This window comes from Ranitomeya variabilis, chromosome 4 (assembly GCF_051348905.1).
Source record: "Ranitomeya variabilis isolate aRanVar5 chromosome 4, aRanVar5.hap1, whole genome shotgun sequence".
Taxonomy (NCBI): Eukaryota; Metazoa; Chordata; class Amphibia; order Anura; family Dendrobatidae; genus Ranitomeya; species Ranitomeya variabilis.
In genome coordinates, this window is record NC_135235.1 from 398,344,171 (window position 1) to 398,361,376 (window position 17,206).

The 17,206-nt window shown below is 44.5% G+C and overlaps 1 protein-coding gene across 1 annotated transcript in view; it reads left to right on the forward strand.

Moving 5' to 3' along the window:
* Window positions 1–5,135: 5,135 nt before the first annotated feature.
* LOC143768959 (bone marrow proteoglycan-like) overlaps window positions 5,136–17,206 on the forward strand; it is a 97,495-nt gene continuing 85,424 nt past the window's right edge. The window contains exons 1-2 of the mRNA XM_077257564.1: window positions 5,136–5,239; window positions 8,242–8,456. Coding sequence (XP_077113679.1) covers window positions 5,185–5,239; window positions 8,242–8,456 — 270 coding nt within the window. The 5' untranslated portion in view covers window positions 5,136–5,184. The remainder of the gene's footprint in view (window positions 5,240–8,241; window positions 8,457–17,206) is intronic.

Below are 17,206 nucleotides of genomic sequence, written 5' to 3' on the forward strand. Positions count from 1 at the left end.
GCGAACAGACTGTCTCCCTGGCAAAGCGCAGACACCGGTAGCCGGAAGACTGAGGCTTTTGTGGGACTCTAAGACACATAGCAAAAACCGTCAGGACAGCCGGATTATATATCATGTGTTCGCCCTAACACCCAGGAGACACAGTGACACACAGAGCCCGGGTTGTGATAGAGACCCTGTAAAAAGGCTCGAGTCACCTGTCATATGGGTTTGTGTCCTAACTAGTGATGAGCGAATATACTCGTTACTCGAGATTTCCCGAGCACGCTCGGGTGACCTCCGAGTATTTTTTAGTGCTCGGAGATTTCGTTTTCATCGCCGCAGCTGAATGATTTACATCTGTTAGCCAGTATAAGTACATGTGGGGGTTGCCTGGTTGCTAGGGAATCCCCACATGTACTTATGCTGGGATGTAAATCATTCAGCTGCGGCAATGAAAACTAATTCTCCGAGCACTAAAAAATACTCGGACGTCACCCAAGCATGCTCGGGAAATCTCGAGTAACGAGTATATTTGCTCATCACTAGTCTTAACCTTTATGGGGGACAGAGAGAAGCCATTCTCCAGGACTACACAGCTGGGCGCGGGATGCGCCGCTATTCCACGGACGCTTCACAGAGCAGGTCAGCCCTACAGGCTGCTATTCACCCTACACAGGACCCCTCTATACATGACAGAGGAGCTGCTCACGGACCCATTTTAAGATCTCCCTACCTTGCTGCAGCTTACCCCTTACAGGACTCCCTGGCCTATTGTATAGGAGTGATTATTAGTCTCACAAGGTTAGACTTTAAAGGACCTTTGTCTTGCCTACCAACACTGCCACTCCTATGTATGAATAACAAAAGAGTGAAGTAACCCCATGAATAAGACCCGGGAGGGTCGAAACGTCGGGTTTCCTTACTACAAACCAATACAGTGGCAATTGTTGACCTTTTTTTTTTTTTGTGTTAATAAATCTGGCATTTACCTTTTTGCATCATATCAAATTTTGAGTGTGCGGTATTTTCTCTTCTACTATTGACTTGACCACACGGTCTGATCTACCAGCACCTCCTCAGCTTTCGACCAGAGTGCACACCATTCCTCTTTTTTATAGTGAATATCAGGGGTGGCGTCACAAACATAATCTTTATTCAATTTCCCTTTTACATGGGCGCCCAGGGCCATGGACCGGGTCGCCACCGTGACATTCCCCTGTGAACACCGGACTCGGTACCGGGTACTCCACGGCCCTGGTGGGTGACTCAGAAGAATATGTCCCAATGCATCACAGAGTGTCTCTCAGCTAGTTCCTTGGACAAAAGCTGCTGAAAAATGAGCTCCCACTCACTTATACCCACTGGTCGTGACATCACTGAGTGGGCTGAGTTATGGAATGCACGCATTCTTTCTCAGAGGGACTCAGAGTTACAGAACATTTATATCCGCCGTAGCTCCAGGATGCAACCTCGTATAGCGACGACGGAATTACTATTGATCTTGTTTTGAGATTAGCATTCTATTAAGACGAAACATGACCTGGCTATGCAACGCAGGTAAGCAGTAATTTGTTTCTCAGATGCCAATGGTACGGGAAATTTGAAAACGCACTGGGTGATGCCCTGGACGATGCAGAGGCCAAAAATGTATTTGTCCTGCTTCCAGACCTAAGCTGCGCGATTATATACCATAGTAACATAGTAACATAGTTAGTAAGGCCGAAAAAAGACATTTGTCCATCCAGTTCAGCCTATATTCCATCATAATAAATCCCCAGATCTACGTCCTTCTACAGAACCTAATAATTGTATGATACAATATTGTTCTTCTCCAGGAAGACATCCAGGCCTCTCTTGAACCCCTCGACTGAGTTCGCCATCACCACCTCCTCAGGCAAGCAATTCCAGATTCTCACTGCCCTAACAGTAAAGAATCCTCTTCTATGTTAGTGGAAAAACCTTCTCTCCTCCAGACAGAATGCCCCCTTGTGCCCGTCACCTTCCTTGGTATAAACAGATCCTCAGCGAGATATTTGTATTGTCCCCTTATATACTTATATATGGTTATTAGATCGCCCCTCAGTCGTCTTTTTTCTAGACTAAATAATCCTAATTTCGCTAATCAATCTGGGTATTGTAGTTCTCCCATCCCCTTTATTAATTTTGTTGCCCTCCTTTGTACTCTCTCTAGTTCCATTATATCCTTCCTGAGCACCGGTGCCCAAAACTGGACACAGTACTCCATGTGCGGTCTAACTAGGGATTTGTACAGAGGCAGTATAATGCTCTCATCATGTGTATCCAGACCTCTTTTAATGCACCCCATGATCCTGTTTGCCTTGGCAGCTGCTGCCTGGCACTGGCTGCTCCAGGTAAGTTTATCATTAACTAGGATCCCCAAGTCCTTCTCCCTGTCAGATTTACCCAGTGGTTTCCCGTTCAGTGTGTAATGGTGATATTGATTCCTTCTTCCCATGTGTATAACCTGACATTTATCATTGTTAAACCTCATCTGCCACCTTTCAGCCCAAGTTTCCAACTTATCCAGATCCATCTGTAGCAGAATACTATCTTCTCTTGTATTAACTGCTTTACATAGTTTTGTATCATCTGCAAATATCATTATTTTACTGTGTAAACCTTCTACCAGATCATTAATGAATATGTTGAAGAGAACAGGTCCCAATACTGACCCCTGCGGTACCCCACTGGTCACAGCGACCCAGTTAGAGACTATACCATTTATAACCACCCTCTGCTTTCTATCACTAAGCCAGTTACTAACCCATTTACACACATTTTCCCCCAGACCAAGCATTCTCATTTTGTGTACCAACCTCTTGTGCAGCACGGTATCAAACGCTTTGGAAAAATCGAGATATACCATGTCCAATGACTCACCGTGGTCCAGCCTATAGCTTACCTCTTCATAAAAACTGATTAGATTGGTTTGACAGGAGCGATTTCTCATAAACCCATGCTGATATGGAGTTAAACAGTTATTCTCATTGAAATAATCCAGAATAACATCCTTCAGAAACCCTTCAAATATTTTACCAACAGTAGAGGTTAGACTTACTGGCCTATAATTTCCAGGTTCACTTTTAGAGCCCTTTTTGAATATTGGCACCACATTTGCTATGCGCCAGTCCTGCGGAACAGACCCCGTCGCTATAGAGTCCCTAAAAATAAGAAATAATGGTTTATCTATTACATTACTTAGTTCTCTTAGTACTCGTGGGTGTATGCCATCCGGACCCGGAGATTTATCTATTTTAATCTTATTTAGCCGGTTTCGCACCTCTTCTTGGGTTAGATTGGTGACCCTTAATATAGGGTTTTCATTGTTTCTTGGGATTTCACCTAGCATTTCATTTTCCACCGTGAATACCGTGGAGAAGAAGGTGTTTAATATGTTAGCTTTTTTCTCGTCATCTACAACCATTCTTTCCTCACTATTTTTTAAGGGGCCTACATTTTCAGTTTTTATTCTTTTACTATTGATATAGTTGAAGAACAATTTGGGATTAGTTTTACTCTCCTTAGCAATGTGCTTCTCTGTTTCCTTTTTGGCAGCTTTAATTAGTTTTTTAGATAAAGTATTTTTCTCCCTATAGTTTTTTAGAGCTTCAATGGTGCCATCCTGCTTTAGTAGTGCAAATGCTTTCTTTTTACTGTTAATTGCCTGTCTTACTTCTTTGTTTAGCCACATTGGGTTTTTCCTATTTCTAGTCCTTTTATTCCCACAAGGTATAAACCTCTTACAGTGCCTATTTAGGATGTTCTTAAACATTTTCCATTTATTATCTGTATTCTTATTCCTGAGGATATTGTCCCAGTCTACCAGATTAAGGGCATCTCTAAGCTGGTCAAACTTTGCCTTCCTAAAGTTCAGTGTTTTTGTGACTCCCTGACAAGTCCCCCTAGTGAAAGACAGGTGAAACTGTACAATATTGTGGTCGCTATTTCCTAGATGCCCGACCAACTGCAGATTTGTTATTCTGTCAGGTCTATTAGATAGTATTAGGTCTCAAAGTGCTGCTCCTCTGGTTGGATTCTGCACCAATTTGGAAAGATAATTTTTCTTGGTTATTAGCAGAAACCTGTTGCCTTTATGGGTTTCACAGGTTTCTGTTTCCCAGTTAATATCCGGGTAGTTAAAGTCCCCCATAACCAGGACCTCATTATGGGTTGCAGCTTCATCTATCTGCTTTAGAAGTAGACTTTCCATGATTTCTGTTATATTTGGGGGTTTGTAACAGACCCCAATGAGAATTTTGTTACCATTTTCCCCTCCATGAATTTCGACCCATATGGACTCGACATCCTCATTCCCTTCGTTAATATCCTCCCTTAAAGTGGACTTTAGACAAGACTTTACATAGAGACAAACCCCTCCTCCTCTCCGATTTTTACGATCCTTTCTAAACAGACTGTAACCCTGTAAGTTAACTGCCCAGTCATAGCTTTCATCTAACCATGTCTTGGTTATTCCCACTATGTCAAAGTTACCTGTAGATATTTCTGCTTCTAGTTCTTCCATCTTGTTTGTCAGGCTTCCGGCGTTTGCGAGCATGCAGTTTAGAGGATTTTGTTTTGTTCCAATCTCCTCGCTGTGGATTGTTTTAGAAATGTCCTTACCTCCCTTCTTGAGTATGTTTTCCTGGTTCTTCTTTGTTCGAGTCTAATGTTTTTCTTCCCGTCCCCTCTTCTTCTAGTTTAACGCCCTCCAGTTTAAGAGAACAAAGGGAATGCCCCCCCAACCCCCCCCCCCCCCCCCCCCGTCCATGCTCTTCACATAAAGCTGAGTAGGCCTGCTCACAGCACACTGGTTTCACATTACAGCTGCATGCAGGGGGAGGGAGGAGGGAGCAGTGAAAAGAAGAGCTTTCTAGGCAGTGTGAAGAGGGGGGTTAGAAAGCCCACAACGTGTGTCTGAAAAGCCATGGAACCTTCTAGGTGTGTCCTCAAAATATGGCATATTTATATTATCGTGACACATAGCTGTTTAGAGAATTAAACTTAAGCAATCATTTCTGTCTCATTTTATCAGATTTTTACACCATTTTGCATTTTTCCTTATCAGCCTCATGGAGTAATGTATATTGGCTTTCAAGTTCCTCAATTCCAGTTATAAAAGAGAAGACCTAAAACATCAGAACAAACCTGCAGATCATCAGACTGTTGAGAAGATACGAAGACATGTGGAAGCTTTTACTGCTCCTTGTGGTGGGGACCACCTTAGCGCAAGAATCTGGTGAGTTATAGGGTGTCCACTCTGACAGAATATTGAAGGCTACAGCTGATCAGTGATCCCAAGATCAGGGTTCTGGAACACTGAGAATGAGGCTTTGTGTCCCCTCATGAATGGAGTGGAAATGCTCATGCTCAACCTCTCTCCATTCATTGTCTAGAGAAGTGCCTGAGAAACACAGAGGAGCCCAGAGGAGCATTGCGGCTTTAAGTCTCCTCATCTCAACATGCTTAGCATGTCAATCTCCGCAAGTAGAAACGATACTTCTTGGATATCAGTGGGACTCCTCTCACACAGCCAAACCAGATCTCCACTTTGCACTGACAAGGGGCAGTACTCTGAAACACAGTGTCTGCAAATTGAGATTCTGGTTTGGCTATTATCATGTGACAAGGCTCGTTAAAGGGTTGACATTGACTTGTAGGATTGCTACTTCCAATAGGTGGCACTAGAGTTCTAGTTCTCTTCCTCTCTGAAGAGACAATTTGCATAATGAGAAACACAAACAGGGTAATCTACTTTCTCTGGCAGCCCAATTAACAAGCAATGGAGCAGAGGTTGTGTATTCAGGATGGTGCTCCAAAGCCTGGCTCTCAGGGAGCCAGAGCTCCAATCTCGGGATCACTGAGGGTCCCAATGGTCGGTCCCCCAGCAATCAGCCAGTTATCTTCCATCCTATAAATAGAGGACAACTTGTATATTTTGGAGAATAACCCGTTAAAGGGAATATGTCATCAGGTTTTTACTACCCCATCTGAGTGCAGCATAATGTAGGGGCAGAGACCATGATTGCCTTCTGACATTTCGATAAAATCACTGTTTTATCTGCTCCAGATCTAGCAGTTCTCCAAATGCTTAGCTGTGTATAACCCACCCCCCACACTTACACCAATGATTGTCAGCTTTCTTCCCTATGTACAGTGTAAACAGAAAGCTGCCAATTCGTAGTGAGAGGGGCTATACAGAGCTCATGAATATGGAGGACGCTTACAGGTCCTCTAGTGATAATCTTCTGTTGATAAAACAGTTATTTTATCAAAACTACAGCACGCAGCTCAGTAAGTGACTTTACTGGAATCAGGGTCTCTGCCCCTACCAGGGACAGATTAAGAGTAGCCAGGTCCCTGGGAAGTTTAGAAGGTGTGGCCGCCCCCCAGGTACCCGATGTATCACGTGACATGTCACATGATCCCCTTTGATAGATCAAGTGATAGGTCATGTGAGTAACACACAGGTGATCTGGTGCGCATCTGCATTTGGAAAGTGACAGAGATAGCGGCATGTAACAGATTATACCCCATGAACAGGTGTGTACTTATCTTAATGGCAGCTTCATCCTACACGTTTCCCCCCTCTTTTTGTTATTCAGGGGTTCATCAGGGAATTCCTTCCATCAGGACAAGAAAAGGAGACCATAAGCCATACTGTACTGAGGATAACAGCTCACATGTCCAGGCAATATACACCCACGTAGCCCCCTACATACAATATGAACACCACACAGCCCATATATACAGTATGAGCCTACACACAGGTCCTACATATGGTATGAGTCAACACACACAGCCCCTACATACAATATGAACCCTCACACACAGTCCTAATATACAGTATGAGCCCCCACATAGCACCATAGATACAGTATGAGCCCCCATATAGCTGCCTATATACAGCATGAGCCTGCACATAGCCTTCTACATACAGTATGAGCCCCCACATAGCCTCCTATATACAGTATGAACACCACATAGCTCCCTATATACAGTTTGAACACCGACATAGCTGTTTATATACAGTATAAGCCCCCATATAGCTGCCTATATACAGTATGTGCAGCTATATAGATGCCTATATACAGTATGTGCAGCCATATATATGCCTATTTACAGTATAAGCCCCACATAGCTCGCTATATACAGTACGAAGCCCCATATAGCTGCCTATATATAGTATGAGTAGTATGGGCCTTCACATAGCTGCCTATATACCGTATGACCCCCACACAGCAACCTATATATAGTACAAGCCCTCACAGAGCGCATACATCCCATACACATATTGATTTAAAAAAACACCACCTTGCTCCCGTTCCCCTGGCACTCTGCTCCATTCCCTGAGGCTCCACTTGTACTTGTAGTGCGTACATGCTGGTGCACACCAGATGATGATGTTATTGCTCCGGCACGTCACAGCAGAGATGACGGGAGCTCCCCTGGAGCAGCGCTGCTATTCTGAATCGTCAGCAATGGAGGTCTACGAAAGCTGCCTACCGGGATATGTGCGCGCACAAGACATTACAATGAGGTCAATCTGGCCATGGGCCTCCCCGAGCCTGGTAGCCCAGATTGAACTCATTATAACCCGCCTATGATCATGCTGCCCTCAGATTAGGTAGCAAAAACCTGGTGACAGATTCCCTTTCAGAGTATAAATGCTGTTTTTCTCCATGCTAAATAAGGTGGAGGCTCCCCATGTAGCCATTCCTTTACCTCCAGCTCTATATACTTTTTAACATGGAGCTTAAAACTGTGCCTCACATTGAAGGAAAAAACATACACAGGACTTATGAAGGGGCAATATTATATTTATATCACATTTTTATTTCTTTTCATACACCATAAAATTCAATTTGCTTTTTCAGCATCTGATTGATATTGAGCACTGCTCCCAAGACGCCCCATCCTTGTTGTGTGGCTGTGGCCAGTTGTATTCTAATAATGATTACAAGAAGCACAATATTTTTACTATTGGTACAATTTCCAATGTATCTGGGATTTCTCATAAATTAAGTCAGATATGAGCGCCACCTTCTAAATTAACATATGACTTCTGAAAAATATATGTAGCCATTTTTATGCCATTCTAGACAGCATAGACCAACAGCAAACTTCTAGCAGAAGTGACTAGAGACTCCATCCAAACATGGACCTTAGGAGAGATAAAGCCTACAGAAGAAGATCAGCTCACGATATTTGTTTTTTGTTTTTTTGTCTTTTTTCTTTCAGGAGCTTATCCTCAGAAAGCCGATGATCAGCTACTTACAGTTGGAAACAATGAATTCCATGGTGAGAATGAGTTGGATGAAGAAGACTTGTCTCTAAATGAGGAAAGTGACCATATTAAGCCAGATTTTACTCGAAAAGCAGATGCTGCCTGTCCTAATACAGCAACATGCAGCTACCATGTTTTCTTCAATCCTAGGCGCTTCTACAGAGCCATGGTATGTTCATATAACTAATGACTTAACCCCTTCTCGCCAAGGCCAATTTCCATTTTTTGTTTAAGTTTATTCCTCCTTTTTATCCTAGAACTATGACTTTTTTGTGTGTTTCTGTCCACATAATTGTTTGCAGGAAGAGTTGTACCTTTGAGTGACACCATTCATTTTACCACATAACGTACTGCAAATAGGAAAAAAAAATCCGAGTGTGGAGAAACGGAAACAAAAACACAATTTTGACATTATTTTGGGACTTGTTTTTGCGGCGTTCATTGCGTGGTAAAAATAAACTGCCAGCATGATTCTCATCATCGGTATGATTACAGTGATAGCACATTTGTTTTCTTATTCTTTTAATGGTAAAAAAAAAAAAAAAAAAAAAATTTCTATTATGTCACCATTTTCCAAGACCCATACCATTTTCATGTTTCGGTCAGCGTAGCTGTGTGATAGCTTATTTTTTGCAAGGTGGGACAACAATTCATTGATACAATTTGGGATAGATGACGTTTTGATTGATTCTCAAAGCATAATTACAGCGACCCAAAAAAAACGTAATTTTGCCCTTTTTTAAATTTTTTTGCATTTATAGTGTTTACCAATGGGTTAATTATTTTTATATTTTCATAGATCAGACTTTTGTGGACACAGTGACAGCGGCATAGAGGAGCATCACGCAGGGAGGGGGCTCACTGCGCGCTTCCATCATGACAACGCGATGCGATCGCTTTGTCCTGATGATCTCCATGGAGACCTCAGGCTCCAAGATGGCCACGGGGTCCTTCCAGGTCCTGCATTTAAGGTGGCATGTGAGCGCCTGCTGAGAACAGGAACTGACATGCCTCCTTCCCTGCCTGTCAGATCCTGAGCTGATTCTCTGCGGTCCAGAGTGTCAGATCAGCAATCTGATGTAATATAGTAATTTAAAAAGTTAAAAATATATAAATATTAGAATGCGTAAAAATATTTTTTTAAATATCCCTAAATAAAGAAAAAAAATAAAATTATTATTTTACCAATAAATACTTTTATTTATGTAAATAAAAAACCAATAAAAGTACACATATTTGGTATTGCGGCGTCCGTAATGACCCGACATATAAAACTGTCCCACTAGTTAACCCCTTGAGTGAACACCGTAAAAAAAACGAGGCAAAAAACAATGCTTTATCATCATACCACCAAACAAAAAGTGCAATAAAATTCGATCAAAAAGACAGATGTGAATAAAAATGATACCGCTGAAAATGTCATCTTGTCCCGCAAAAACAAGCCACCATACAGCTCCATCAGCAGACAAATAACAAAGTTATAGCTCTCAGAATAAAGCAGTGCAAAAATAATTATTTTTTCTATTAAATAGTTTTTTTGTAAAAGCGCCAAAAAATTAAAAAACTATATAAATGAAGTATCGCTGTAACCGAAGAATAAAGCTGCTTTATCAATTTTACCACACACGGAATGGTATAAAAAAACAAACAAAAAGCAATTCCTGAATTGTAGGTTTTTGTTCATTCTGTCTCCCAAAAATCAGAATAGAAAGCGATCAAAAAATGCCATGTGCCCAAAAATGGTACCAATAAAAACATCAACTCGTCCTGCAAAAAACGAGACCTCACATGACTCTGTCGGCCAAAATATAAAAATATTATAGCTATCAAAATGTGGTGATGCAAAAACAAGTTTTCACAATAAAACGTGTCTTTTAGTGTGTGACAGCAGCCAACCATTGAAACCCAGTATTAATCTGGTATTGCTGCAATCGCACCGACCCGAAGAATAGAGTCGCCTAATCACTTATACCGCACAAGGAACAGAGTAAAAAATAAATAACACCAATTCTTCACATGCTGTTGATTTTTTCATTCTGCGTCCCAAAGATCACAGTAAGGCTCTGCACACATTTGTCCTACATTCTACACTGAGCGTTTACACCGGAGTTTCCATGTAAATCTCTGAAATACATGATTCCGACAGAACCCCCGGCGGAAGATTCCCTATAATGAGGGAGATAGCACTGTGGACGACATCTGACCTGTGATCCGGCGGTGTCCGTCTTTTTAGGACTGCATAAAAGTGCCATCGGCCAGTTTTGGGCACTTCTGAAAAGGACACCGCTGAACAGAGGACAGACGGAGTCCAGAGTAAATCTACTGCCTCGTTATAGTGAATGGATCCCTCAGGGGTTTCATTTGAATTACGTCACTCAGAGATTTAGATGGAAACCCCAAAGTAAGTGGTCAGCGTAGAGCACCGTATAAATGTGATGCCAAACGTCATGTAAAATGTTCCCAATAAAAGCTTCAACTCAATCCACAAAAAAGCAAGTCCCCACTCAGGTCTGTCATCTCTTAATGGAGATATAGGGGCTTCCACGTTATTGGTAGAACAAAGGCTCTGGAAAAGTTAAATGGCTCCTCGCTCCCCGAAAGAAATTCAGCAAATTCTCCGTTCCCAAATCCAAATGCCCTCCCTTCTGAGCCCCAATATGCCTAAACAACATTTAGCACCCACATGTTTGGCATTTCTGTAGTCATGAGAGCCAGCCCGCCTAATTTACAGGTGCGTGTCTCCAGAAGCACAGGCTGGGCATAATGTACTGGTGACTGCAACATACTGGTCACTATAGCATACTGCTCACTACAACGGCAGTTTGCAATTTTCTCTCAGCAACATCCACTGCTGCCTGTTTCTGGAAAACACCCATGGAGTCAAAATCATCACTGCATCTGTAGATAAATTCCCAAAGGGTTATAATTTCCAAAGTGTGGTCACTAGAGGGGGGATTCTGCTTTTCCAGCACTTAGGGGCTCTTTATATGGAATCTGCAAACTCTTCTAGGAAAATCTGTGCTCCAGGAGGCAAATAGCTCCCTCCCGGGTCTCTCTGTAAGGCAAAGTAGTACTGTACAGCCACATATGGGGTATTTCTACATTCAGCAGAAATTGTGGGGCAAATTCTGTTGCCCTGTTGCCATTTTTACCCATTTCCCAGTGTGAAAACGTAAAACTTGGGCCTAACACAAAATCTTGATGGTAAAAATGTTAATTATTTTTTCTTCACTGCCCAATGGTATAAAAGTCTGTGACACACCTGTGGTGTCTATATAATCACTGCACCCCTAGATGAACTCATTGAGAGGTTTAATTGGTAAAATGGGGTCACTTATGGGGGGTTCTGCTGTTCTGGGACCTCAGGGGCTCTGTCAATGTAACATGGCACCCTCAAACAAGTGCAGCAAAATCTGCAATGTAATATGGCGTTCCTTCCCTTCTGAGCTTTGCACTGTGGGAACACAGCTCTAGTAGGAATTAAAATTTAACCTTTAATCTATACAAGGTAAAAAAATATCATTAACAATAACAAATAATGTCACCCCAAAAAAAGAAGAACTATAATGGTATTAAATGATGTAACCTATAAGGTAAAGCATCACTTATGGGTGATACCAAGATCTAATATATAATTGCCTAGAATACTACTTCCTGCAATTTGTGCCAACTTCCTTGGCTTTGTCCGGAGCTAATGTCCGGAGCTAATGTCCGGAGCTAATGTCCGGAGATAAGTGACGTCACCAGTGTCCTACACCCAGGCAGAGCACAGGGGCCCCAGGCAGCATATGGGGCCCCAGGCAGAGCACAGTGGCCCCAGGCAGAGCACAGGGGCCCCAGGCAGCATATGGGGCCCCAGGCAGAGCACAGTGGTCCCAGGCAGAGCACAGGGGCCCCAGGCAGCCTATGGGGCCCCAGGCAGAGCACAGTGGCCCCAGGCAGAATATGGGGCCCCAGGCAGAGCACAGGGGCCCCAGGCAGCATATGGGGCCCCAGGCAGAGCACAGTGGCCCCAGGCAGAGCACAGGGGCCCCAGGCAGAACATGGGGCCCCAGGCAGAGCACAGGGGCCCCAGGCAGCATATGGGGCCCCAGGCAGAGCACAGGGGCCCCAGGCAGAGCACAGGGGCCCCAGGCAGCATATGGGGCCCCAGGCAGAGCACAGGGGCCCCAGGCAGAGCACAGTGGCCCCAGGCAGAGCACAGGGGCCCCAGGCAGAACATGGGGCCCCAGGCAGAGCACAGGGGCCCCAGGCAGAGCACAGGGGCCCCAGGCAGCATATGGGGCCCCAGGCAGAGCACAGGGGCCCCAGGCAGCATATGGGGCCCCAGGCAGAGCACAGTGGCCCCAGGCAGCATATGGGGCCCCAGGCAGAGCACAGTGGCCCCAGGCAGAGCACAGGGGCCCCAGGCAGCATATGAGGCCCCAGGCAGAGCACAGGGGCCCCAGGCAGAGCACAGGGGCCCCAGGCAGAGCACAGGGGCCCCAGGCAGCATATGGGGCCCCAGGCAGAGCACAGGGGCCCCAGGCAGAGCACAGGGGCCCCAGGCAGCATATGGGGCCCCAGGCAGAGCACAGGGGCCCCAGGCAGCATATGGGGCCCCAGGCAGAGCACAGTGGCCCCAGGCAGAGCACAGGGGCCCCAGGCAGAACATGGGGCCCCAGGCAGAGCACAGGGGCCCCAGGCAGAGCACAGGGGCCCCAGGCAGCATATGGGGCCCCAGGCAGAGCACAGGGGACCCAGGCAGCATATGGGGCCCCAGGCAGAGCACAGTGGCCCCAGGCAGCATATGGGGCCCCAGGCAGAGCACAGTGGCCCCAGGCAGAGCACAGGGGCCCCAGGCAGCATATGGGGCCCCAGGCAGAGCACAGTGGTCCCAGGCAGAGCACAGGGGCCCCAGGCAGCTTATGGGGCCCCAGGCAGAGCACAGTGGCCCCAGGCAGAACATGGGGCCCCAGGCAGAGCACAGGGGCCCCAGGCAGAACATGGGGCCCCAGGCAGAGCACAGGGGCCCCAGGCAGCATATGGGGCCCCAGGCAGAGCACAGGGGCCCCAGGCAGCATATGGGGCCCCAGGCAGAGCACAGTGGCCCCAGGCAGAGCACAGGGGCCCCAGGCAGCATATGGGGCCCCAGGCAGAGCACAGTGGTCCCAGGCAGAGTACAGGGGCCCCAGGCAGCCTATGGGGCCCCAGACAGAGCACAGTGGCCCCAGGCAGAACATGGGGCCCCAGGCAGAGCACAGGGGCCCCAGGCAGAGCACAGGGGCCCCAGGCAGCATATGGGGCCCCAGGCAGAGCACAGTGGTCCCAGGTAGAGCACAGGGGCCCCAGGCAGCCTATGGGGCCCCAGGCAGAGCACAGGGGCCCCAGGCAGCATATGGGGCCCCAGGCAGAGCACAGTGGCCCCAGGCAGAGCACAGGGGCCCCAGGCAGAACATGGGGCCCCAGGCAGAGCACAGGGGCCCCAGGCAGCATATGGGGCCCCAGGCAGGGCACAGGGGCCCCAGGCAGCATATGGGGCCCCAGGCAGAGCACAGCGATATTTTGGACCACTGTGCGGTGTTTCAGACCCCCTGTGTGATGTTTGGGGCCCTGTTCTTAAGTATATTAAAGATTAAAGTAACGTATATTAAAGTATATTATAGATCAAATTTGACACGTTTATGAGCACCATTGAGTGATATACTCAAGAATGACATAATTTTTCAACATTTTATGGTTTCAAACTGTAAACACTCAGAGTTTTTTTTACTTCAACCAGAAAACCTTAAAGGTTCATAAAAAACTTGACTGTTCAGGATATGATAAAAGTCATAGTATTCTGAATCTTTAACTTATAAAGATACCTTTACATGGGGTGATTATTGGTTCCAGAGAGGCTTTCGGCCGATAATCGTACACATGGCTGGTGACAGGACAATACAATATAAACGTTCAAAGGTAAACACTGATAACATTAAAATCTAATACATAATTGCCTAGAATACTACTTCCGGCAATTTGTGCCAACTTCCGTGGCTTTGTCCGGAGATAATGTCCGGAGATAAGTGACGTCACCAGCGTCCTACACCCGCTCAGGGTGGACAAAGATATATGCCTTCGTGGTGCGCGGCACTTTTCTGATTGGTTGCCGCCTGCCGCGAGCGACCAATCAGAAATGTGCCGTACTGTCAAGAATTGTCAAGAGCTGGTGAGTGCAGCCATTTTTTGTTCTTTCTTACTATTATTTATTAATTGTATTATTCTTACATTTGAATAAATAAAGTATATATGGATTCTAGACTCCCGATTCTTTAGAATCGGGCTGCCATCTAGTAGAGTATAAGTGAGAACAGTAGTAATGAATATACTGTCCCACATTCTCAAGATACCTCTGGTTAATAACACAAGCACATAGGTGCAAAATATGTTAAGTCAGGTAACCCTGTGTGTATGGGTATTGGCAGGTACCAGAAAAAACAATAATAAACGGGCAGGAGGGGGATAAGGCAATTGAGGTGAAAATCATATATAACGTAAATATTAAAACAAGAACGATCTCACCAAATGCTGTGGCTCAGGTAGGTGTAGCCCATAATTCGCAGAGTGGAAAAATCCATAAATCAGCGATGTAAGGAGACAATACCTAAGGAGCTCCTTAGTTTAATATGGAGGGTGGCAGGTTTCTTTGTCCTTCACTATAGCACTCATGCACTTTAGCTCCCAGGCAGGCAAGTCCCCTGATGATTCGGGACATTCTAATAGGGAGAGTGCAGGGCATGATATTGCTCAGGGGTAGCTGTGGACTGCCCTTGTAAGGGCGGGAGTTCGGGAACGCAGGTTTATGGTTAGTCCTCTCAGGGAGTGACAGGGTATTGTCTCCTTACATCGCTGATTTATGGATTTTTCCACTCTGCGAATTATGGGCTACACCTACCTGAGCCACGGCATTTGGTGAGATCGTTCTTGTTTTAATATTTACGTTATATATGATTTTCACCTCAATTGCCTTATCATCCTCCTGGCCGTTTATTATTGTTTTTTCTGGTACCTGCCAATACCCATACACACAGGGTTACCTGACTTAACATATTTTGCACCTATGTGCTTGTGTTATTAACCAGAGGTATCTTGAGAATGTGGGACAGTATATTCATTACTACTGTTCTCACTTATACTCTATCTTGGTATCACCCATAAGTGATGCTTTACCTTATAGGTTACATCATTTAATACCATTATAGTTCTTCTTTTTTTGGGGTGACATTATTTGTTATTGTTAATGATATTTTTTTACCTTGTATAGATTAAAGGTTAAGTTTTAATTCCTACTAGAGCTGTGTTCCCATTATATTGGTAGGATCTTGTTGGATATATCCAATTGGATTTATTTAGTATTGCTTTTTTCACAGAGCTTTGCACTGTGCCTCAAAAGTAGTTTTCGACCACATATGGGGTATCCGTGAACTCAGGAGAAATTTCACAACAAATTTTGCAGTTAATTTTCTCCTTTTGCCCTTATGAAAATGAAAAATATGGAGCGAGCTAAAAAAGATTTATTTGGGAAAAATGTGATTTTTTCATTTCCATGGCTCTACATTATAAACTTCTGTGTAGCACATGTGGGTTCAAGGTGCTCAATACACACTAGAAAAGGTTCCTAAGGGGTCTAGTTTCCAAAATGGTGTCACTTGATGGGGTTTCCACTGTTTAGACACATCAGTGGCTCTCCAAACATGACATTGCGTCCGCTAATTATGCCAGCATATTTTAGGTTCAAAAAGTGAAATGGCGCTCCTTCACTTCCGAGCTCTGCCGTGCACTCAAACAGTAGATTTCCCCCACATATGGGGTATCAGCATACTCAGGAGAAATTGTACAACAAAATACATTGTCCATTTTCTTCTGTTACCCTTGCAAAAGTTAAAAAAATAGGTCTAAAGGAAAAAAAATTTGATAGAAAAGTAAACTTATTGAATGTGGTTTTGAGTACCTTGAGGGGTGCAGTTTTTAGAATGGTGTCATTTTGGGGAATTTTCTGTCATTCTCATTACCGAGTGCCAGACAATTTTTCTCTACTGCTCACTGCCTTTTCAAGTCCTAATAGATGCGCCATTTTCCATTTGATGATTTTAAAAGGCAATGATTATTCACCCCAGGAATATGAATCAGAAGGAATTGAGTGTTTGTGTGGCTGAATTAACTCTCTGCATGAAAGGAGTTTGACAAAGGGGGTTCACTCCTTTTGTCGCTACATCGACTACTCTCAGTGTGATCGAGAGGATCCAATGGTTGCGCCAGCTGACTTACAGATTAATGATGACAAACTTGATAATGCTCTACACTATGAGTGGTGCGTGGTATTATCAATGTAAAAAAACCGACAGCATGTTCAAATCCACTTGTTGACTAATATTGAAAATAAAAATTTAAAGACACAGATCCTGTATCCTAGGACAATTTTACATATAGATATATATTGAAAAAAAAAAAGAAATCTTTTTTGGGTGAAAAAAAGAAAATTAACCGCTTAACCCCCAGGCCATTTTCTGCTTTTGCAGTTCAGTTTTTTGCTCCCCTTCTTCCCAGAGCCATAACTTTTTTTATTTTTCACTCAATAAAGCCATCCGAGGGCTTGTTTTTTGCGGGACAAGTTGTACTTTTGAACAACGCGATTGGTTTTAACATATTGTGTACTGGAAAACTGGAAAAAAATTCCAAGTGTGGTGAAAGTGCAATTCAACAGTTTTTTTTTGTTTTTTACCATGTTCACTAAATGCTAAGGTCATGTGCACACGTTGCGGTTTTTGCTGCGGATCCGCAGCGTTTTTGATGCTGCGGATCCGCAGCAGTTTTCCATGCGGTGTACAGTACCATGTTAACCTATGGAAAACAAAAACCGTTGTGCACATGCTGCGGAAAAAAACGCGCTGAAACGCT